Genomic DNA, 20621 nt, shown 5'->3' on the forward strand with positions numbered 1-20621 from the left:
TCTTTTACAGAAAATTTGCATCTAGAAGCCATTTAGAATGAATTGCTAGCTGTCTCCTTCTGAAACAGTGCGCCAGAGTGGTGGTTGCTAGGCGACGCTCCTGCCCACACTCAGCCGTGGGAAAAAATACAATGCAAATAACTGGCCATCAAAATAGCGGCTGCGGTAGTTAGAGGTAGAAATACTTACATCTTATTTTTCCTTTTTTTTAATAAATAGAGACACAGGAACAAAAAGGACAAAGGTTTAGACAACGTCAGGATCAATCAATCAATCAATTTTATTTATATAGCGCCAAATCACAACAAACAGTTGCCCCAAGGCGCTTTATACTGTAAGGCAAGGCCATACAATAATTACGTAAAAACCCCAACGGTCAAAACGACCCCCTGTGAGCAAGCACTTGGCGACAGTGGGAAGGAAAAACTCCCTTTTAACAGGAAGAAACCTCCAGCAGAACCAGGTTCAGGGAGGGGCAGTCTTCTGCTGGGACTGGTTGGGGCTGAGGGAGAGAACCAGGAAAAAGACATGCTGTGGAGGGCAGCAGAGATCAATCACTAATGATTAAATGCAGAGTGGTGCATACAGAGCAAAAAGAGAAAGAAACACCCCCAGCAGTCTAAGTCTATAGCAACATAACTAAGGGATGGTTCAGGGTCACCTGATCCAGCCCTAACTATAAGCTTTAGCAAAAAGGAAAGTTTTAAGCCTAATCTTAAAAGTAGAGAGGGTGTCTGTCTCCCTGATCTGAATTGGGAGCTGGTTCCACAGGAGAGGAGCCTGAAAGCTGAAGGCTCTGCCTCCCATTCTACTCTTACAAACCCTAGGAACTACAAGTAAGCCTGCAGTCTGAGAGCGAAGCGCTCTATTGGGGTGATATGGTACTATGAGGTCCCTAAGATAAGATGGGACCTGATTATTCAAAACCTTATAATTAAGAAGGCCAGGAAGAGAATGGTTTTAATTAACCAGAGTTATATTGATATGTGGACTAACATTCTGATTAATGCATTATGATCAATATTTTGACATACACATGCACATGTTGATTCTCTTTTATTTAGACATGCTACATTAACATGTTAAATTCACACTTGTTCCATGAATGAATAAATTTGCTTGTCTTACAGTATGCCTCACATCAAGAAGGTCCTGGGTTCAAATGTGACCTGGTCCACTGAGTGTGGAATCTGCATGTTCTCCCTGTGTCTGTGGGGGTTCCCTCAAGGTGCTCTAGCTTCCTCCCCACTTCCAAAAACATGCGGGTTATATGAACTGCAAACTTTGAACATGCCCAGAGATGTGAGTGAGTGTGTGTGTGTGTGTGTGTATATATATCAGTTCTGCCACACACTGGTGGCCTCTCCAGGGTGCACCTCGCCTTTGACCCAATGACCCCTAGGACAGGCTCCAGGACCCTGTGACCCTTAATAGGATTAACTGAGGTGATAAAATGAATGAATGAATCTTAAGAGCATTTCACTAAAACAACTTAGTCAGTTGTAGTATTTTAATATGTATGGAAGCCTTAAGCTGAGGACAATAATATTTCACATCAACACTGTTCTACTCAGTTCTAAACATACTTTTAATTTGGGACAGAAGGAGCACTGATACAATTCTTCCTCCTAAAGTACAGATCCATCAGAATAAATGCTGAGGTGGAGGTGAGAGAGTTTAAAATGCAGATCGTCAGTGTACGAGAGGAGAAACATATCAGGCATGACAGAGCGTGAAACATGAAATGCAGTTATTAGCTGAGTAAAATTACATGACAGAGTACATGGTTATTCTGAGCACATACTCTGATGTGAAACAACAGTAGACTCACACTGTCTCCCTGAATAACTTTGTACTTGTAAGCATTCCATATGTCAAAATGACAAAAAAAGATGACAAACTGCAATGTATTTGTTGTTAATTGAATAACTGTATGTGTGACATCACAGCAAATTAAATGTGTTTGCATTCTCCAAAATTAACAACATGCACAAACGTACAAACATTTAGGGAGCAGAACTGCAGTAGCACTTTATCAATGGATGCAGAATGCAATATTTGGTTGGAACAGCAACAAAAAATAAATGAATAAAATTTACCTCCTTGTATGATCGAAATAACATAAAACAAGAATGTATTTTGTTATCAGCGAGAGATGATGAAGGTGCACTAATGTGCCCCCCTTTAACTGCTTAAATTCCTTTATAAGGTATACAAGCATGTCATAATATGACTTCAAATTTACGTTTGTGGATTGTGTGCACACACTTACCTCAGCCACTATACCCTCATAGTTCACATGGAATCCAAGCTGGCCGAGGCCATTTCGACGAAGTGTCATCTCCGATGTCTCACAGCCTTTAGTCAGGAACTGAACATAAAGAGGGCAGAAAATCCAGATTTGAAAAAATTAACACTAGTGCGAGTGTGAATGTGTTTGCCTGTCTATATGTGGTCCTGCGACAGACTGTCGGTCTGTCCAGAGTGTATCCCGTCTCTCACCCTCTGACTGCTGGGATACTTTCTGGCTCCCCCGTGATGATTGACTGGAGCAGTCAATCATCCCCGTGACTTTGACTGGAGTGTGTGTGTGTGTGTGTGCGCCCGTGGGTGTTGGCCAAAACACCCGCACATCTTCTACTAACCTCGAGACGTTTCACAACCTCTTTGAAATCCTCTGTGTTGTTACTGATACTCCTCAGAGACACACTTTCTCCGCTTTCATAAAAAACCCGCAAAGAAGCAGGACTGCTCAGGTTCCAGCCAATCACATCCTTAGTGGCACAGTTAAATATCACAGCCTTGGCCTCCCGGTCCAAAAGGATGAGAAAGTCATTGGAGATGGCTAGAAGTGCCTCAAGTTCGCCTCCAGTTCCGTGATCCTTGGTGTGAACTGCCCACGTCACTGCCCCGAGGCTGCGTAGCTCTGTTCCTGCGTGCGCTCGGATTTTTTCTTTTTTCTTGTGGGCAAGTGAGATGAAAGGAAACTTTCCAGAGGGGTCAATTGGTGTGCTTGTGGTGTGGCGCTCAGCGAGGTCACGGAGGTACTCCTGTCGTGTTCGGGTGGCCATGGCACGAAATTTTTGTGACTTGTGTGCAGCATTCTCTGCATTAATGACTTTAGCCAACAAAAAATCTCTGAACACAGAAGACTTAGGGAAGGTTACGTCCTCTGGGATTGGGGGTCCAAATGATGGCACATCTTTGGAGCGAGTGACAGCCACACTACAGGAGAAGAGCAGGAACAGATAACCATGTATGTGTGTGAAGGTGACAAAAGATAAAATGATCAACAAATCAGCTGTTCTGCTTTACAAAACAATTCATTACTTCCACCTGCTGATGATCCTCCTGTTTTCTACAAGATCAACTCAAAAGTAAAACAAACTGCCATGAAAATGTTTTGTTTCCTTTCGTTTTCTTCACATCCAAAATCATCTTGAAATGAACATAAAATAAACAATATACAGACCTGAGGAAACACTAATACAATAAATTATAATTTTATTTGTAGAAACAAACGAGGATGTCACAAAATAATCATCATCAAAAAAGGAACTACTCCTCCCTGGATCACCAGCTTATCATGGTGGAGGGGTTTGTGTGTTCCAGTGATTGTGTGAGTGGTGTTGTCTGTGGGATTAGCTCCTGGAAGACCACCCTTTGGGAAATTGGTCCCAGGTGAGGAGCCAGAAAAAGTTACAGGCAGTGGACAGGAGCAAATGTCCACACGAAATGACACTCGGTTACAGTACTTAACTCTTGGAACATGGAATGTTACCCCTCTGGTGAGGAAGGAGCCTGAACTTGTGCAAGAGGTTGAGTGACACCAACTAGAAATGGTTGGGCTCACCTCAAAGCACAGCATGGGCTCTGGAACCAAACTCCTGGAGAGGGGCTGGACTCTGGGTGAGTATCTTGTATGGCAGCACCTTCACATCGGGGTGAATGTAAGGCATTATTTGTAAAGCACTTTGAGCATCTGATGCAGATGGAAAAGCGCTTCATAAATGCAGCCCATTTACTCTCTCTCAGTAACTTACAAGTGTTCAGATACCATCCCTTGATAATACAACATTTTTGTGAAACCCTTTGAATGCAGAGCAGGTAGCTCAGTGAGATAAGTGTATAAACACTGTGACACCAACATTTAAGGAGATGAAGGTCTGTCGTGGGGGGGGACGCAATCCATATTAGATGGAGACTGGGCAGGGGTGAGTTCTGAATGGGGAAAGTTCTACACTGAAAACAAGCACACCTAATCGCTTGGCCACTACCAGCACACTGATTTGGAACAGTGAGGAAAAAAATATATTCACATACTTAAATTAAAAATAAAAACCTAACTCCTACAGGAAAGACAAAAAAATCAGTCTGGGGTCGAGGTATGAATGTGTAAGTTACAACATGACAAAATATGCACATGTATGAATGCTGGCAGGCATTGGTGGGCACAGCTAACCAAAAAATTAGCTTCGATAACAGATAATCAGCTAACTGATAAGTTATCTTTTACAAAGCTAAACCAATAAACAACCCAAAAATTTATCGGAAGCTACAGCAAACCAATAATTTCCAGTATTGTCTCCAGTACACTTACAACTATTAACAAGCTAATTTGGAGTTTTAACAACACAACCGCTTCTGGTAGCATCAAAGGCAACCACAGACCCAAACAATGAGTCAGCACTTCTGTCTTTGTGCCCCCTGCTGGAAGCTCCTGTTTATTACATAACTTGCAGCAGAGAAGCAATTGAGAGGAGCAGCGAAGCTCAACCCTCTACTCAATAACAGTGTCGCAGTGAGGCGGAGGTCTTGGAAAATAAAGCAGTGCTGACTTATGGTTTTTATTTATAAATAAAATTAATAGCGATAGAATAACTCCATTAATGTCAATTCTGTCACTTGTACAAAGTTAAAATATAACATATATCTTTTAATTTTAAATAATGCACTAATTCTGAAGTTTTGTAACAAACACAGACAGATGCCAAAGGGATTATGGGTAAAATGTGCCTCCGCTAACACTGATTGGTTGACTCATTCATTCTATGTAAAAACCAACAAGTTAATGTGAGGTGGGTTTGTTGGTTTTTACATATAAATGTGCTTTTGTAAAATATGCCTTTAAAAAAAGCCATTTGCAAAAGGCCAAAAAGTCAAAGTTGTTATTTGACAACCATCTGATATAACCAGGGTCAAAATAACTATAACACTGCCATCTACTGGCGTCCAGATGCTCATACTGCCATGAACACTACTGGCCAGTGGATGCAGTAGAGACCATGAAAACTTGCCAAAGCAAAATTCCAAATAATCCGTGTCTGCTATGTTTAAGATGCGTGGAATTTAATAAATGCAAACTGAATTTCAGACATCTTATACATATTACTCTGGAACAAAGATGACGTGTTTGACATAAGCAGGATGTTAAAGAGCAAACAGGAATCAATTGCAATGATTCTAACTGAAAATAATGGAGAAGCAACCTGGGCCTCTTCTGGCATTTTTACATAAAATAAACACAGTAACACCATCTATAAACCCAGGGAATATATTCACGAGAGTTTTAGGCACAATATACAAAGGGTTTAATGCTGTTGTCCATGTGGAGCCTGATCAGAGTGTCTCAAATGCATTTCTTCTGTCGTGAATGTACTGAGATTACCCATAATGCACCTGGACACAGTATGTCCACACTAAAACCTTCAAAATTAGTGCATTACTTTAAAACTAAAACATATATCTGATATTTTCACTTTATAAAACAGATGTGACCTTAATTTAAATAACTTACTAAACTGTATGCCTCTGGATGACTTGGGTGATATTGCCAGTATCAGTATGGAGTCAAAAGAAATGAGCTTTTTTTTTTTTCTTTTCTGTGACCAGTTCTCCTTTGCTTGTAGAGGATAGAGCGGTTTCTTCTGGAACCAGCTCTCCTCTGTTTGCAGAGGACAGAACTGCACGTCTATTACAAAACATTTAAGAGGTAGGTACTCAACTGATTTTAAACTTAATAAATGTTTGTAACTGTAAAGTTTTGTTCACCACCCCTCCAAAAATATGTTATCGGTCTAAAAATGATTGGACCAAAACTTATTGGAAGATAATTGGACCGATAATGGTTTTAAAAGTTATCTGAAAAGATAATCCGATAATGAAAATATTAGCTTTGATAATTAGCAGTTAGCGGAACTGTGCCCACCACTGCTGGCAGGCACACACACACACAGACATGCACACACAAAACAGAATTAGGATACACAGAAAAAGAGAAATTGGTTGAAGAAACCTGTGACTGAACAAAATGAGAATATGCTGTAGAGATCAATGGGGTTTCTAACTGCTGCTGGTATGAGCTTTGGGCATAGAATTAAAAGCGCACATCCAGAACTGTAGTTTCAGTGATTTTTTGGACTATCCAGTGAGTAGGCAGCTTGGCTCTCCGTTATCCATGACCTGTTGCCTACTGAGCCAGGCTAAGAAAACGAACACATCGATACCTACAGCATGAGAGTGGGTGGCAAATGTGTGTGCACAAGAAGAATGTGTACACAGCATGCTCATGGTGTGACTGACAAGCTTCAGCTATAGGATGCAGACAGTGCAAACTGAGAAATACATACTGCTACACAGTAAGTATCGTCTAAACTGTCTTGTAAATGTCCATCACAACAAACATTTACGAAAAAAGAAAAAAAAAAATCAACCATGGTCTAAGAAGCTGGGATGCAAGAAATCACTTTATACATATAAAAATAAATAAGTAATGCTCATGGTTATCACATAATCATTGCTACTTCAGCTTCCCAAGTGCCATGTTTGGTTGACAACAACCATGTGGATCTGGTCCAAAAGGGTATCTGCAGCGATCCAACAACAAAGACAAGACTTTCAATAGCATCAGGGTAACCCATAAACATAGTCTGAAAATTACTAACCAATCAGAATTAAAGACAACATTTCATCTTTTAGTGCATCTATAAAGAAACTTCATCACTCACAATACTATACAGTGCCAGTTTTTTAAATTCACAGGTTTATCAAAGATACTTCAAGTGATATATAACATTTACAACATTACTCAGACTGACTCACTTTAACTTGAACACTTTAGCAGGATTCACATTAATGTTTTGTTTCCTTGACCATCATATCACAAGCAAAACGCTCATAACAGACATGCAGTCAGTCGAATGCAGTCCCTTTAAACTTCTCATAGTTCCTCAAAGCCCCAAACCCCACTGGAGACCAATGGAATAGGTGGTTTTTGCACTGGATTAATTATTCAGTCTGTTACTAATCAGTACCCTATTATGCACATGATACTACCCACTGGAGTCTCATCTGCTCATCTGATGCAAAGTTATTTCAGCAATAGCCAAGGATCCTTCAAATAAACTTCATATATCCAGTCATCACCTTAGGTCAGTGGTTGGTGTTTCAACAAGGTGAACGACACTAAAAATAAAACATTTAAGTCAGAACAACGAACTACACGATTTACATGCAAAACCTAGTAAACTTCCTCCTTGCACTTCACTGCTTCAGTAAGTGTGAAAAATATTAAACATTAAAGAATCTGAATGTACCATTTTGGATGCCAACAGAAGATAAACAGCACAAATAAAACTGCCTTCTTATATTGGCAGTCAATGGCAGGACAGTGGTTAAGGAAGCCATCAGGCTGAAGAAGAAGAAGAAGGCCTTTCATGTCTGGTTGGGACAGAGGTCTTTGGAATCATTGGACAGGTACTGGCAGGACAGAAGGATTGTAGCCTCAGTGGTGGCTGAGGAAAAACTCAGGCATGGGAGAAGGTTGGGGAGGCCATGGAAAATGACTTTCGGCCTCAAAGAGGTTCTGGCAAACTATCAGGCACCTCAGGAAAGGGAGGCAGTTTCTTAGCACAGGCTGGATTCAGCAGGGAAGGAGAGCTGCTAAACTGGACTGAGGATATCATCAAGCTGTGGAAAGAACACGAAGGGAGGACAAGATTCGCCCTAAGTTGCTGAAGTCTCTGGATGCTGTTGGGCTGTCATGGCTGACACACTATACAATGGTTGCATGTCAGGGACAATATCTCTGGATTGGCAAACTAGGGTGGTGGTCCCCATCTTTAAAAAATGGGGCCAGAAAGTGTGTTACAATTACAGAGAAATCACACTTTTCACCCTCCCTGGGAAAGCCTATACTAGGGTACTAGAGAAGAGACTTAAACCGTTAGTTGAACCTCACATTCATGAGGAGCAATGTGGGTTTGGTCCTGGTCATGGAACAGCTCTTTACCCTTGCAAAGATTTTAGAAGGGTCTTGGGAGTATGACCAACCAGTCTATGTGTGTTTTGTGGATTTGGAAAAGGCGTATAACCAGATACCTCGGGGTGTCCTGTGGGGGGTGCTGCAGGAGTATAGTGTCCCAAGTGGAGGAGTTTAAGTATCTCTGGGTCTCATTGAGTAGTGGGGTTAAGTTGGCGCGTGCCATTGATAGATGGATTGGGGCGTCTGATGCTTCACAGATGCTGTACGGGACCGTCATGGTGAAGGAGCCGAGCCAGATGATGAGGCTCTCGACATACCAGTTGATTTATGTTACTATCCTCATCTATGGTCATGAGCTTTTGGCAATGACTGAAAGAATAAGATGGCGGATACAAGTCGCAGAAATGAGATTATGCCTTCAGGTATCTGGGTTAACACTCCTGGACAGGATGAGAAACTCGATTATATGGGAGGGACTGGGAGTACAGCTGGTGCTCCTTCACACCGAAAGGAGCCAGCTGAGGTAGTTCGGGCACCTGGGGAGAATGCCCCCTAGTCATCTCCCAAGGGAGGTCTTCCAGGCACATCCAACTGGGAGAAGGCCCCATGGCAGACCCGGTACATGCTGGAGCAGGGGTGGGCAATCATATGCCATGAAGGGCTGAGACAATGCAGGTTTTCCTTGCTACCAATCACCTCAGCAGGTGATTTCATTGATGACCAGGTGTTTATATTCAGAGGAGAAGCTCATTAGCAACCCATCTGATGAGGTGATTGGTTGCACGGAAAACCTGCAGTGTCTCGGCCCTCGATGCCCACCACTGTGCTGGAGGGATTATATTTCCCAGCTGGCTTGGGAACACCTCTGGATCCCCTGACAAGAGTTGGAGGACTTAGCAAGGATAGGGAAAGTGTGGGCTGAGCTGCTTGGTCTGCTGCCACCACAACCCAGAATAAGCAGCAGAAAATGAATGATTCTGGAGATCACCTGCCATACATGCATTCCAGCTCTCTCTGATCCACCCACTTCATTCAGATGTGTTCAGCCAATTAACTCAGAAACATGAGACTAATCAGCTGAGGCCACAGCAAGTAAAAACATGCAGGGCAGGTGATTTACAGGAGAAGGTCTGGTGACCCCTGATTTAGAATGTGTCACTGTGCCCCTGTGGTAACTTAACTGCACATAAGAAAGTGGTTTCTTGTGAAACATTTCCATCATTTCACCATTTTTATGTTGTTCCTTTGGCAGAGCATTTTCTTCTTTGCTGTTGTTGCACTGCACTCACTGTTATAATGGTCCTATGGGCAATGCAGTTTACCTTCCTCACACTTAATTCTGAAGAATGTACACAACGAAAGCTTAAAATGAATACAGTATATGTGTAATGAATGCATGATATCTGCCACATGTAGGTGTGGAAATAGAAATAGATTCCCTTCAATTAAAGATTCCCTTCAATTTCAGTCACATAAATATCTTTTTTTCTAATACAAGAGACAGCATTTCTGAAAAGAAAAATCAGATTGATAATCAGATTCAAAATACGTCATTCAAACTCTATTGCATAGTTTGTGTGTGGATGTGGTTTCAGTGCATCTCACCTGTAAGAACAATTGTCAGAACAGGGGTTGTGTACACGAACAACCACAAAGACATGCTGGAAGTGTGAACGAATGTTTTTGGGGGTGAAGGGGAGTGCACCAGGCTCCTGGAACACAATCGTGACGATGTCATTGCCTATGTGGCGCTTTCGCAGTAGCTGGAAAAGCACAAATATAAGTGTTATGTAGGATTACATACTGAAGGGTCAAACAGCAGCAATTACCATAATACCCGATTATACACAACCAGCATTTGAATTCAATAATTCCAACTTTGACAAAAAAAAAAGAAGCGTAGATTGAACTGGTAACCCATGGTTAGTTAGGGTTTGACATTTGTGCACATGAAGTTTGACAAGCCTGCCATTTTTCTCAAAGGTTTAAGGAAAGGCTGTCTTTATACAGTTACAGTCATTTTTAGAAGACAACCGCATCCTTGAAAAATTCCAACCTGGATTTGAATCATGACACAGTACTGAGTCAACACTTTTAAAAGCACATAATGACAACTCTCTCTCTGTGGATGCAGGGAATCCTGCTGTGCTGGTGCTACTGGATCTCAAAGCAGCCTTTGAGACTGTGGATCACACAGTACTTCCTTCTCGGTTAAAACATCTTGTTGGCATTCATGGTACTGTACTGAAGTGGGTTAAATTGTATTTGGCTGAGAGGAGTTTTTTCATTGTGACCACTAACCTGTCCTGATTAATTGCTCCTCTGTGGAGTGCCGCAGAGCTCTATTCTCTGCCCTATTCAATGTCATTGCACATTTTGTCATTGGGGTCAATTATAGCCGATCACAACCTGTTCTTTCATTGTTATGCAGATGATCTACAAATCTATCTGCCTGTGATGACTAATGGGAGCGATACTATGTCATCATTATTTAATTATATTCATGATGTAAAGCAGTGGCTGTCCTAAAACTTGCTTTACGTGAATGATGGTAAAACAGAGACCATTGTGTTTGGACATTCTGGCATGCCAAATGTTGCACCATCAAACTTCGCTCTGGCTAATTATTTAAAACCAGCTGTCAATCATTTGGGAGTGATATTTGACAGCTGTTTCAATTTTTTTTCAGTTATGTCTTCTGGCTAAAGTAAAGCCCTTTCTCAATAGATTAACCAGTCTTCTCTTGCCCGCCTCCAACCTGTGCAAAATGCTGCTGCTCGTCTTTAACGAACACTTCCAGGCATGAGCATATATTACGCCTGTACTTTACTCACTCCAGTTCATTTTAGAATTGATTTTTAACATTTTAATGTTTGTTTTTAAAGCTATTAATAGTCTTGCACCTTCCTACTTGTCTGAAATTTTAACTCTCCACACATACAGTAGGACATTCTGGGCATCATGTCAACTTTATTTAAATGTTCTGAGGTCAAAATACAAACACTGGGGTGACCCGGAAGCTGTCCCCAGACTGTGGAACAAGTCACCTCCAGATTTACACACTATTTCTGACTAAGCACTTTTTAAATCAAAGCTCAAGACTTATCTAAACTGGCTTTTAATACCTAGTGGTGCTGTGACATGTTTTGTTTTTATGTGCAGTTTTAACTCTATTCTATGTGTGTGTGAATTCTTGTTCTTTGACTTTACTGTAAAGCACTTTGGACACCGTCTGGCTGCTGTAAAGGGCTATAAAAATAAACACTGAATGGGTGGAATGACTGTGGAATGACATACACCATTAATGACTGTAAGAAATCAGAATTGGGTGCTCAAGCTTGAAATTCTTTTGGATCGTCACAGACATTCAACATGTAATGGACATTGTGGACATAATTCACCATACCAAATGCCGTCACCTGTGGTTAGCGTGTATTTCCCCGTTTTGCAAGAAGCTGAGATGTGCAAAGCGCATATCACAGTGTCTTGGCCCCTTTGATGTTTTCCCATCAGGACCCCTGTATGGATAATGGACAGTGGTGGGCACAGCTAACCAAAAAGTTAGCTTCCATAGCTGCTAATCCACTAACTGAAAAGTTAACTTTTATAGCTAAATTGCAAAACAAAAAAAAAGAAGCAATGTTCAATGTTTGGCACATGCCTGTTAAAAGCTCAAACCATCAGAATTTATCGCATTTCTTTCAAAGATATGTCATATGTGTGATATTTTCTCGCTGTAAAAATGACACAGTTACCATTAATATCGACAAATTGTCCAGAATTAGTTGTTTATGAGTAAAGTGAAAGTGAAAAGTGTGTTGTGTTTCATGTCTCCTCCACACTGTCTGTCTTTTGACATGTTGAAAGTAAATTACTTTTTGTTCTTTCTTCCTTTTGGCCAATAGTAGCCGGCTGCTTCGCCCTCTTCTGCTGAGGGAGGACTGACCTGCAAAACATGGAACAGTTAAGTACTAAAATGTATGATTTTGACTGTTAAGTTTTATTCACTATGCCGGCAAAACAAAGTAAGCAGACTGAAAGTTAGCAAAAGCTAAGTGGTCCGCTGATGGTTTTCAAAATTAGCTGAAAAGCTAATCTGCTAACATAAAAGTTAGCTTCGCTAATTAGCAGTTAGTGGAACTGTGCCCACCACTGGTAATGGGATATGTTTGTTCCTGTTATGCATGTCACAAAATGCTGACATGTGTGAACCACATACCAATGTGTCTCAGCCCCTTTGATGTTTTCCCGTCAGGACCACTGTGTGGTTAATGGGCCGGGCCGAGCTGCTCTATAAAGTCTGTGTGTTGTGTGAACCAAGAGGGAAATAAACAACATGCCGTTACATTGTCAAAATGGGAAATTGTTGCTCCTTCTTTCATCCATCACAATTTCCACAGGATCTTCTTTAATCCACACGGGACCAAATTTGTACATACAGGCTTAAATATATATAAATACACACCTATTAATATTTGGTTAAATTTCCCTCAACAAGCTGCACCTTAACCACATGCTTTTGGTAGCCATCAACAACCTTCCATCAAAATTCTGGCTGGATATTTGATCACTCGCTTTGGCAGAATTAGTAGAGTTTTATTTGCATTGGTTGGTTTCATGGCACGGGCTTGCCTTTTAAGTGTAGTACACAAAATTTCCATAGGGATGAGGTTGAGGCTTTCGGAAGGCCATTCCAGATTCTCGCTTTATCCAACCCAGAACCACTTTTGACGTGTGTTTGGGATCATTGTCCTGTTGGAACAGCCAGCTGTGAACAAGTTTCAACCTTCTAGCTGTTGATCTGATGTGACATTGAAGAATTTGGAGGTAGTCCTACTTCTTCATTATTCCATCTACTTTGTTCAATGCACCAGTACCCCTGGCGGGAAAACAGCCCCACAAGATGATGCTACCACCACCATGCTTGACTACAGTGCAGTATGTACGTAGCACCATGTATGTATGTAGCAGCAGTATGTAGCACCATGCTGGCTACAGTGTTCTTAGGTTGGAAAGCCTTACCTTTGCTCCTCCAAATATACCTCTTGTCATTGTGGCCAAATAGCGCAATCTTTTTCTCATCTGACCATAAAATCATCCCTATGTAGGCAGCTCCAAATTTCAGTGTAGCTTGAAGATATCAGCTGTGGAGCACGGGCTTCTGTCTTGGCCAGTACCCTCTCAGTCCATGGCAATGTAAAACTTGCTTCACTGTGGACAGTAACACTGGTGTTCCAGCACTTTCCAGTTTATGGCAGGCTTGAGTCTTGGTGGTTTCTAGGTTGTTCCAGAACATGTGAAACCTGGCTTATGCCTACTGCTGTCCTCCCCTTAAATGAGGGCTGCCCACCGGCATACACATTTAGTCAAGTCCCTCGTGATGTGAAGCAAAGCGGGGGTGTTGCTCTTATCTATAAATCTAGGTTTAGTTTGTTAGCTGTTGGGGGTCACAAATATAATTAATTTGAACATCTGATTCTCTGCTCTGCCCACAATGCTATATATTGCCAAGGTCACAAGAATAAAAATCAGCTGTATTACTTTATCACTGTATATAGGACACTCCTGGTCCATACTCTGAATTCTTAGATAAATTTGGTGAGTTTATCTCTAACTTGTCAACTAGTGCAGATAACATTCTGATTGTTGGTGACTTCAACATTCATACAAATAAGGCTTCTGATCCCCTCTGTAAATCATTTATGGAAATTGTGGATGCATTAGGATTCCAGTAATGCATTCAGGATTTGAAGCATATTAGTGGAAATACCCTGGATTTGCTTCTCGCACATATTACTGTCGCAAACATTGACATCAGTGGTCTCTGATCACTCACTTATTAGATTTACAGTTTCGCTGTCGTATTTAGTGGAACAACAACCTTATTTATCACTGCGGCGATGCATCAACTCTTCAACTACGACTGAACTCGAAGCTAGACTGCCTGATATCTTAGCTTCACATTTGGAAAATGCCCAATCAGTAGACAGTTTAAACTCAGCGCTCAAAACTACACATGAATGCTCCACCTATATTTAAGCCACATCCCCTCAAAACACAGTCACCTTGGTTCAATGATTACTTGCGTGACATCAAGCATACGACTAGTGGTCTAGAATGGAAATGGCATAGTTCAAAATTAGAAGTACTCCATCTTGCATGGTGTGATGCTATCGTAGACTATAAGCATGCACTACTGGCTACAAACCGGACCTATTACTCTGATTTGATCAACAAAAACCATAACTCAAAGTTCTTGTTCGACACAGTGGCAAACCTTATATATGGACAACCACCTGTAGTTCACTCTCCTTTTACAGCACAAGATTGCTTAGATTACTTTGAGAAGAAAATAGATGACATTAGGTTAAACATATCGCAGCATGCCTTAACCCATCCACTACACCCTGCTATTGAGGTGGGTGCTATCACTGAGGTATTATCTAGATTTACAGAATTTGACAGTATCTCGCGAGGCATGCTGACAAAACTTGTAACGTCTACAAAAAGCACAACCTGCTTATTTGATCCTATACCAACAAAACTGTAAGGATGACTGGCAACTGCACTGAAAATGATGAATCTCTCATTAACTTGTTAATCTGTTCCTAATTGATTCAAATATGCAGTGATTAAACCATTGTTATAAGAAACGTAATCCTGACCCTAGTATATAGAAAAACTATAGGCCGATATCAAATCTATCATTTTGCTCTAAAATTCTGTAAAACCACCTGACTGAGAATAATTTTTGCAAGCCACTGCAGTCTGCTTTTAGAAAATATCATTCCACAGAGACAGCGCTCAAAGTGGTGAATGATCTTCTGCTTGCAATGGATTCGGACACCACTACGGTTCTGGCGCTGTTAGATTTTAGTGCTGCGTTTGATACCGTGGCTCACCATATTCTACTTGATAGGCTGGAGAATCATTTTAGGATTGCTGGGAATGCTCTTGCATGGTTGACATCATACCTGACCAGTCGTTCTCACTGTTTTGTACAATAACATGACTTCTAACCTCAGTGACATGAAACTTTGGGTTCCACAGAGGTCTGTCTTAGGTCCCCTGCTTTTCTTCCTTTATATAGCACCCCTTGGACAATTATTGCGGCATTTTGGGATTACCTTTCATTGCTATGCTGATGATACTCAGTTATACATGTTGAGAACTGCTGGTAATCTCATCCACATAAAATCCTTAGAAGATTGCTTTGCATCAGTGAAAAGCTGGGTGTCTAGTAATTTCCTACTTTCAATCTCTGACAAGACTAAAATGATGAGGAACCTTGGAGCAATTTTTGATCCTACGTTGAATTCCACATTAGAGATATTACGAGGACTGCTTTCTTCCACCTGTGAAATATAGCGAAGATTCGTCCCATCCTGTCGATGGCTGATGCTGAGACCTTGATTCATGCATTTGTTTTTTCTAGATTGGACTACTGCACTGTTCTATTTTCTGGTTTACCGCAGTCCAGCATTATGGGTCTGCAATTGTTTCAAAATGTTGCTGCTAGACTTTTGACAGAAAGCAGAAAGTCTGACCACATTACACCCATTTTGGCGTTTCTTCACTGGCTTCCTGTTCCTGCGAGATCAGATTTTACGGTTCTGCTATTAACCTATAAAATTATTCATGGTCTAGCAACTCCTTACTTAACTGACCTAATTAAACCCTATGTACCGGCCCAGGCTCTGAATTCTGAGGGTGTAGGACCACTTTGTGTCCCTAGGGTGAATAAAAAGTCTGCGGGTCACAGAGCTTTCTCTTATTGTTCCCCTGTTCTGTGGAATGGTCTTCCTGCGTCTGCAAAACAGACAGATTCTGTAGAGAATTTCAAGTCCAGACTTAAGACATACTTATTTTCCCTTTTGTATGGCTAGCATACTGGCATAGTATGTTACTATGCTTTCTACTCTTTTAAATTAATTTTATTAGTAAACAGAGCATGTCGCAGCCTCAACTTTATCTAAAGTGTTGGTCTTTTAGTGAAGCTTAGGACTAGTCCAAATTTACCTGCCACTAAGACTGTTAGGCAATGATCCAATGCAGCCATTACTGCATTGTTTCAGTGAGGTCAAATCATGGATGAGTGCTTATCTATTAAATCTTAATGAATCCAAGATGGAGGTTATCCTGTTTAGGGGTAGCACTTCCACAGCCTGCTCCGCTGATGTCCTAGGTCCCCTGGGTTCCAACATTCAGTCCTGTGTGAGGAATCTTGGGGTGATTTTTGACAGCCATTTTAAATTTGCTAAGCAGATCAGTGCTGTTGTTAGAACCAGTTTCTTTAAACTCCGTCTCCAGCAAAGTCCAAACCATATTTCTCTAGGATTTAGCGGCATTTTATCCGCGTATTTGCGGCTAGTATGGCGCTCAAAACGCCGGCGAAATGCTCCGCCCCTTTCCACCGTGAAAACAGCCGGAACTACCGCGAACTTCGGTCTATGTACTACCCGCTGACAAAACCGTCTATGTGTAACCTGGGCTTTAGAGTCTGGTCTGTCTGTGGTTTCTTCCTCAAATCAGAGAGAGTTTTTCCTTACCACTGTCACCTGCGTGCTTGCTCTAGGCGTCGGTTAGAGTTAGTTAAAGTTAAAGTTAGACCTTACTTGTGTGAAGCACCTTGAGGCAGCTTTGTTGTGATTTGGTGCTATATAAATAAAATAAACTGAAATTCCTCTTACCTGAGGGCGACAGCTTGGGTCTTCTCCTAGAACTTGGCAAAGTGGTGACCCATCTGTCTAACTTGTACTTACGTAAAATTGTTTGAACTGACGAGCTTGCAAACTGCAGCTGTTTAAAAATGGTTCCAAGACACCTTCCCAACATGTAAATCTACAGTTTGAATTCTCAGATCTTCAAGGAGTTCCTTGGACTTTCCCATTGTTCTGAGTATTGGTCAGCCTAATGAGTGCTGTCAAACGTATCTTTTTATGCTGGCAAAGAGTTAATAGGGCTTTGACCTTGTCATGTTAAAAGACACTGTAGGACATTTAGCACTGCTTCTTAAAAATTTAAATGAATGTATGCATAATTTTGAGCCTGTGTGTAAGAGAGAAGATCCAAAATAAATTCAAACTTGTGCAACCAGTTCTAGTTGCACAAGTTAGTTCTAGTTAGTCATTTATGATTTCTGTATATTCTGTACAATCTGTATATTCTGTATATTCTGTACAATCATTCCACCCTGGCAAAAGAACAGTCTAAGGATATCATTAACAGCCCAACCATGACATTCATGCACATGAGGCATGTATGTAAACCTCCGACTACAACTGTATACTGTGTGTGGCTTCTTCATGACCCCTGGCTTGAAAAATCCCAGATTCACCATTGATTGTAGTGATCAACTGTTACAGGTTACAGTTTCAACATAGGTTTTAGAGTAACGGCTTCACCTGTGACTGACAGCCCTAGGCTGATGGAGTGATTTCAAAAAGGTGGACAATGTCACAATTCTATCTAATGCCTCCCAACTCTAACAATTCCTAAGTTCCTGTCCTGAGGGTCTGGTGGACACTTAGAACAAAGGTTCATTAATTCCTGGGTGATCATTTAGGTCTCCTTTATTTCCCTTTTCTGAAATGCAAGAAGGCAGTATTTCCAGAGTTACACACTGAAATACAGCCAAAATTTCCCTGATTAACCATGAATTTTATCAATTAGTCATTCCAAATGTTTAAAGGGGACTTCCATCAATTCCCGAAATCTTCTGGAAACTTTGTTATGTCAAGAGCATTCATCTTGGCATATGTAAATGAGGGGCTGAAAATCTTGCATAGTGAAAAAAACTCAAATAAATCTAAATTGCAGCTCTTATTTGCAGACATTGACTCGATCTACATACTGTTTGATAAAACAGTATATGGGCATTAGAAAAAAGATCAATGAAGATTTCCAACAAGTTGTCTGGAACTGCAGCTCATAATTATTTAGTTAATAAAGTTAACATATGTGCCATATTTTCCAGAATACAAGTTGCATTTATCCAAAACTGCCTCTTTAAGAGGAAACAAAACTGTATACAAGTCGCACCAGAGTACAACTTGCATGTAATACTTCATGCAAGAAGAAGCAAAATGGATTTAATCGCCCTATTTTTCATTTATGAAGGTACAGATGGTGTTAAGGAGTACAGCTAACGAGCTAATTAATGTCACTATAAGGGCACAAAATAGGAGCAAACTGCTTCTTTCAGCCAGTGAACAGTTGATCATATGTGAGGTAAAAGTACAATGTAATTCAAACTCGAAAACAAACACATAATTTTCTGCTTCTTGGAATAAGATATATTCAGTATTTTTATTTGTCAGTTATTTCTGAAAGTGAACATTTTATATATTTATATATTCTAGACTCATTCCATATAAACTAAAAATGTTTCAAGTATTTTTCAATTTTAATTTTGATAATTATGGAATACAGCTACAAAAATAGAATAAGTGTACTATATGTCAAACTATTCCAACATTTAATCTGAAATTGGTGGCACTGTGGATTACACAGTTGCTTCACAGCAAGACGGTCATGGGATCGATTCCCACCTGTGGCCTTTCTGTGCGGAGTTTGCATGTTCTCCCTATGTTAGCGTAGGTTCCCTCCGGCTGCTCTGGTTTCCTTTCGCTTGCAAATACATGCAGAATAAGTGAATTTGGAATTTCTATATGTGGTCCTGAGACAGACTGGTGTCCTGTCCAGGGTGTACCCTGAATCTCACCCAAAGGCCACTGGGGTCAGCTCCAGCTCCCCTGCGACCTTGAACTGGAATGAGCAGGTATAGAAAATGAAAGAATGAACCATTTCAAATTTGTAACAATTTCTGCAGTATAAATGCCATGAGTCTGGCTGTCTGGTTCAGTTCCAACAATCATGGGGAGGACTGCCAACTTGACAGTTGCCCAGAAGACACTCATTGACACCCTCTGCAAGGAGAGTAAGCCACACAAGGTCACTAAAGTGCTGGCTGAGTGCTGTTTCAAAATAAATTATTGGAATTTGAGTGGTCAAGAAGGATGCACAAGCAACAGGGATGTCCACAGCCTTGAGAAGATTTTCAAATAAAGTCAATTTTAAGAAATTTTGGGGAGCTTCACAAGCAGTGGACTGAGGCTGGAGTCAGCACATCAAGAGCCGCCATTACAGAAGTATCCTGTATCTGCCCAGTGATTTCTGATTTAGATGATGTATACTTTGAAAATTTTTCTTAAAACTTAAAATCCTTGAAATATTTTAGTTTATATGAATCTAGAATATATAACATTTCCACTTTCTGCAATAAAAGCCTTTAAAAGAGGGAAAAAGTTATGTGACGACCACATTAATTACAAAACACACAAATTACATGTATAGAAATGTGGAATTAATCAAAAGAGTTTGGAAAAAAAAAATTAAAAGTGTTCAGTTAACATACCTGCTGTTTATTGTTGGGTGTGTATGGTAGCATGGTGGACACATGGAACATGATCTCATAATCCTTGTATGTAGTATACAGTGAGTGAGTGCCTGTTGAATCAGCTGCAGGAGACATTAACACATGTGAAAGACATGCTTCTGAATACAGGAAGGAAAAAACATTTTATGAATGTTACTAAAACTGTGTGGCTTTTACAAAGTCACAACACATGAACCACAGAAAAACAACAAAATACACAAATACAGAGTATAAAATCTAAAAAACACTGAGTGGCAAAGATTAACTTCAAAATTACTACAAATGTGCCATCACTGAAAATATTATTTTTTTTAAATGTAGCACAGTCTGGGAAGATATAGAGTATAAGTGATCAGGTGAATTGTAGAAAAGACACAAAGAAAGACAGATGACAGTGGAGTATACATGAGATCAATTTCAATCCAATGTGTCACTTTACAATGATGCCTCACATTCACCCATTATATTATTAAGTACTCAACCCTGCATACCACTGGAATGACTTTGTCTCAAACAAATAGTGACTAGCATGAGGAGTATCAGTTGCATTGTGAGGGACCATCACCTCAGACATTTTGGCTATGCAGGGCATTTCTCTGGGTATCATCCAGCATGCCCGTGTCTCAGGTTTGAGGACCCCAGTGTCAGAATCAGAATCACGTCATTGTCATTATACAATGTAAAATGAAATTGGGGTGTGTTGTGTCCACTGCAATGTCTCTAGCCTTCTTCCTCAGTCTGCTAGCATAAAGCGTGTCAAGATGAGGAAGCTCCATCCCAATAATGCGCTGGGCTGCCTTCACCACCCTATGCAGGGCCCTCCTCTCAGCAGCTCTACAGCTCATGAACCACACAGTGATGCAGTTCGTGAGGATGCTCTTGATGGTACGCCAATAAAAGTTGAGCATCAGTCTCTGGGGT

General features: G+C 40.7%; 1 protein-coding gene across 3 annotated transcripts in view; it reads right to left on the minus strand.

The window, feature by feature from the left end:
* The window catches only part of sipa1l1 (signal-induced proliferation-associated 1 like 1), a 199180-nt gene that overhangs the window by 70995 nt on the left and 107564 nt on the right, over window positions 1–20621 (minus strand). For all 3 annotated transcript variants that reach the window (XM_034162799.1, XM_034162800.1, XM_034162798.1), the window contains exons 10-13: window positions 19680–19783; window positions 9869–10026; window positions 2646–3225; window positions 2273–2371 (exon numbers count right to left, since the gene is read on the minus strand). In XM_034162799.1, the coding sequence (XP_034018690.1) occupies window positions 2273–2371; window positions 2646–3225; window positions 9869–10026; window positions 19680–19783 (941 nt within the window). The remainder of the gene's footprint in view (window positions 1–2272; window positions 2372–2645; window positions 3226–9868; window positions 10027–19679; window positions 19784–20621) is intronic.

Source organism: Thalassophryne amazonica, chromosome 21 (assembly GCF_902500255.1).
Source record: "Thalassophryne amazonica chromosome 21, fThaAma1.1, whole genome shotgun sequence".
NCBI classification, from domain to species: Eukaryota; Metazoa; Chordata; class Actinopteri; order Batrachoidiformes; family Batrachoididae; genus Thalassophryne; species Thalassophryne amazonica.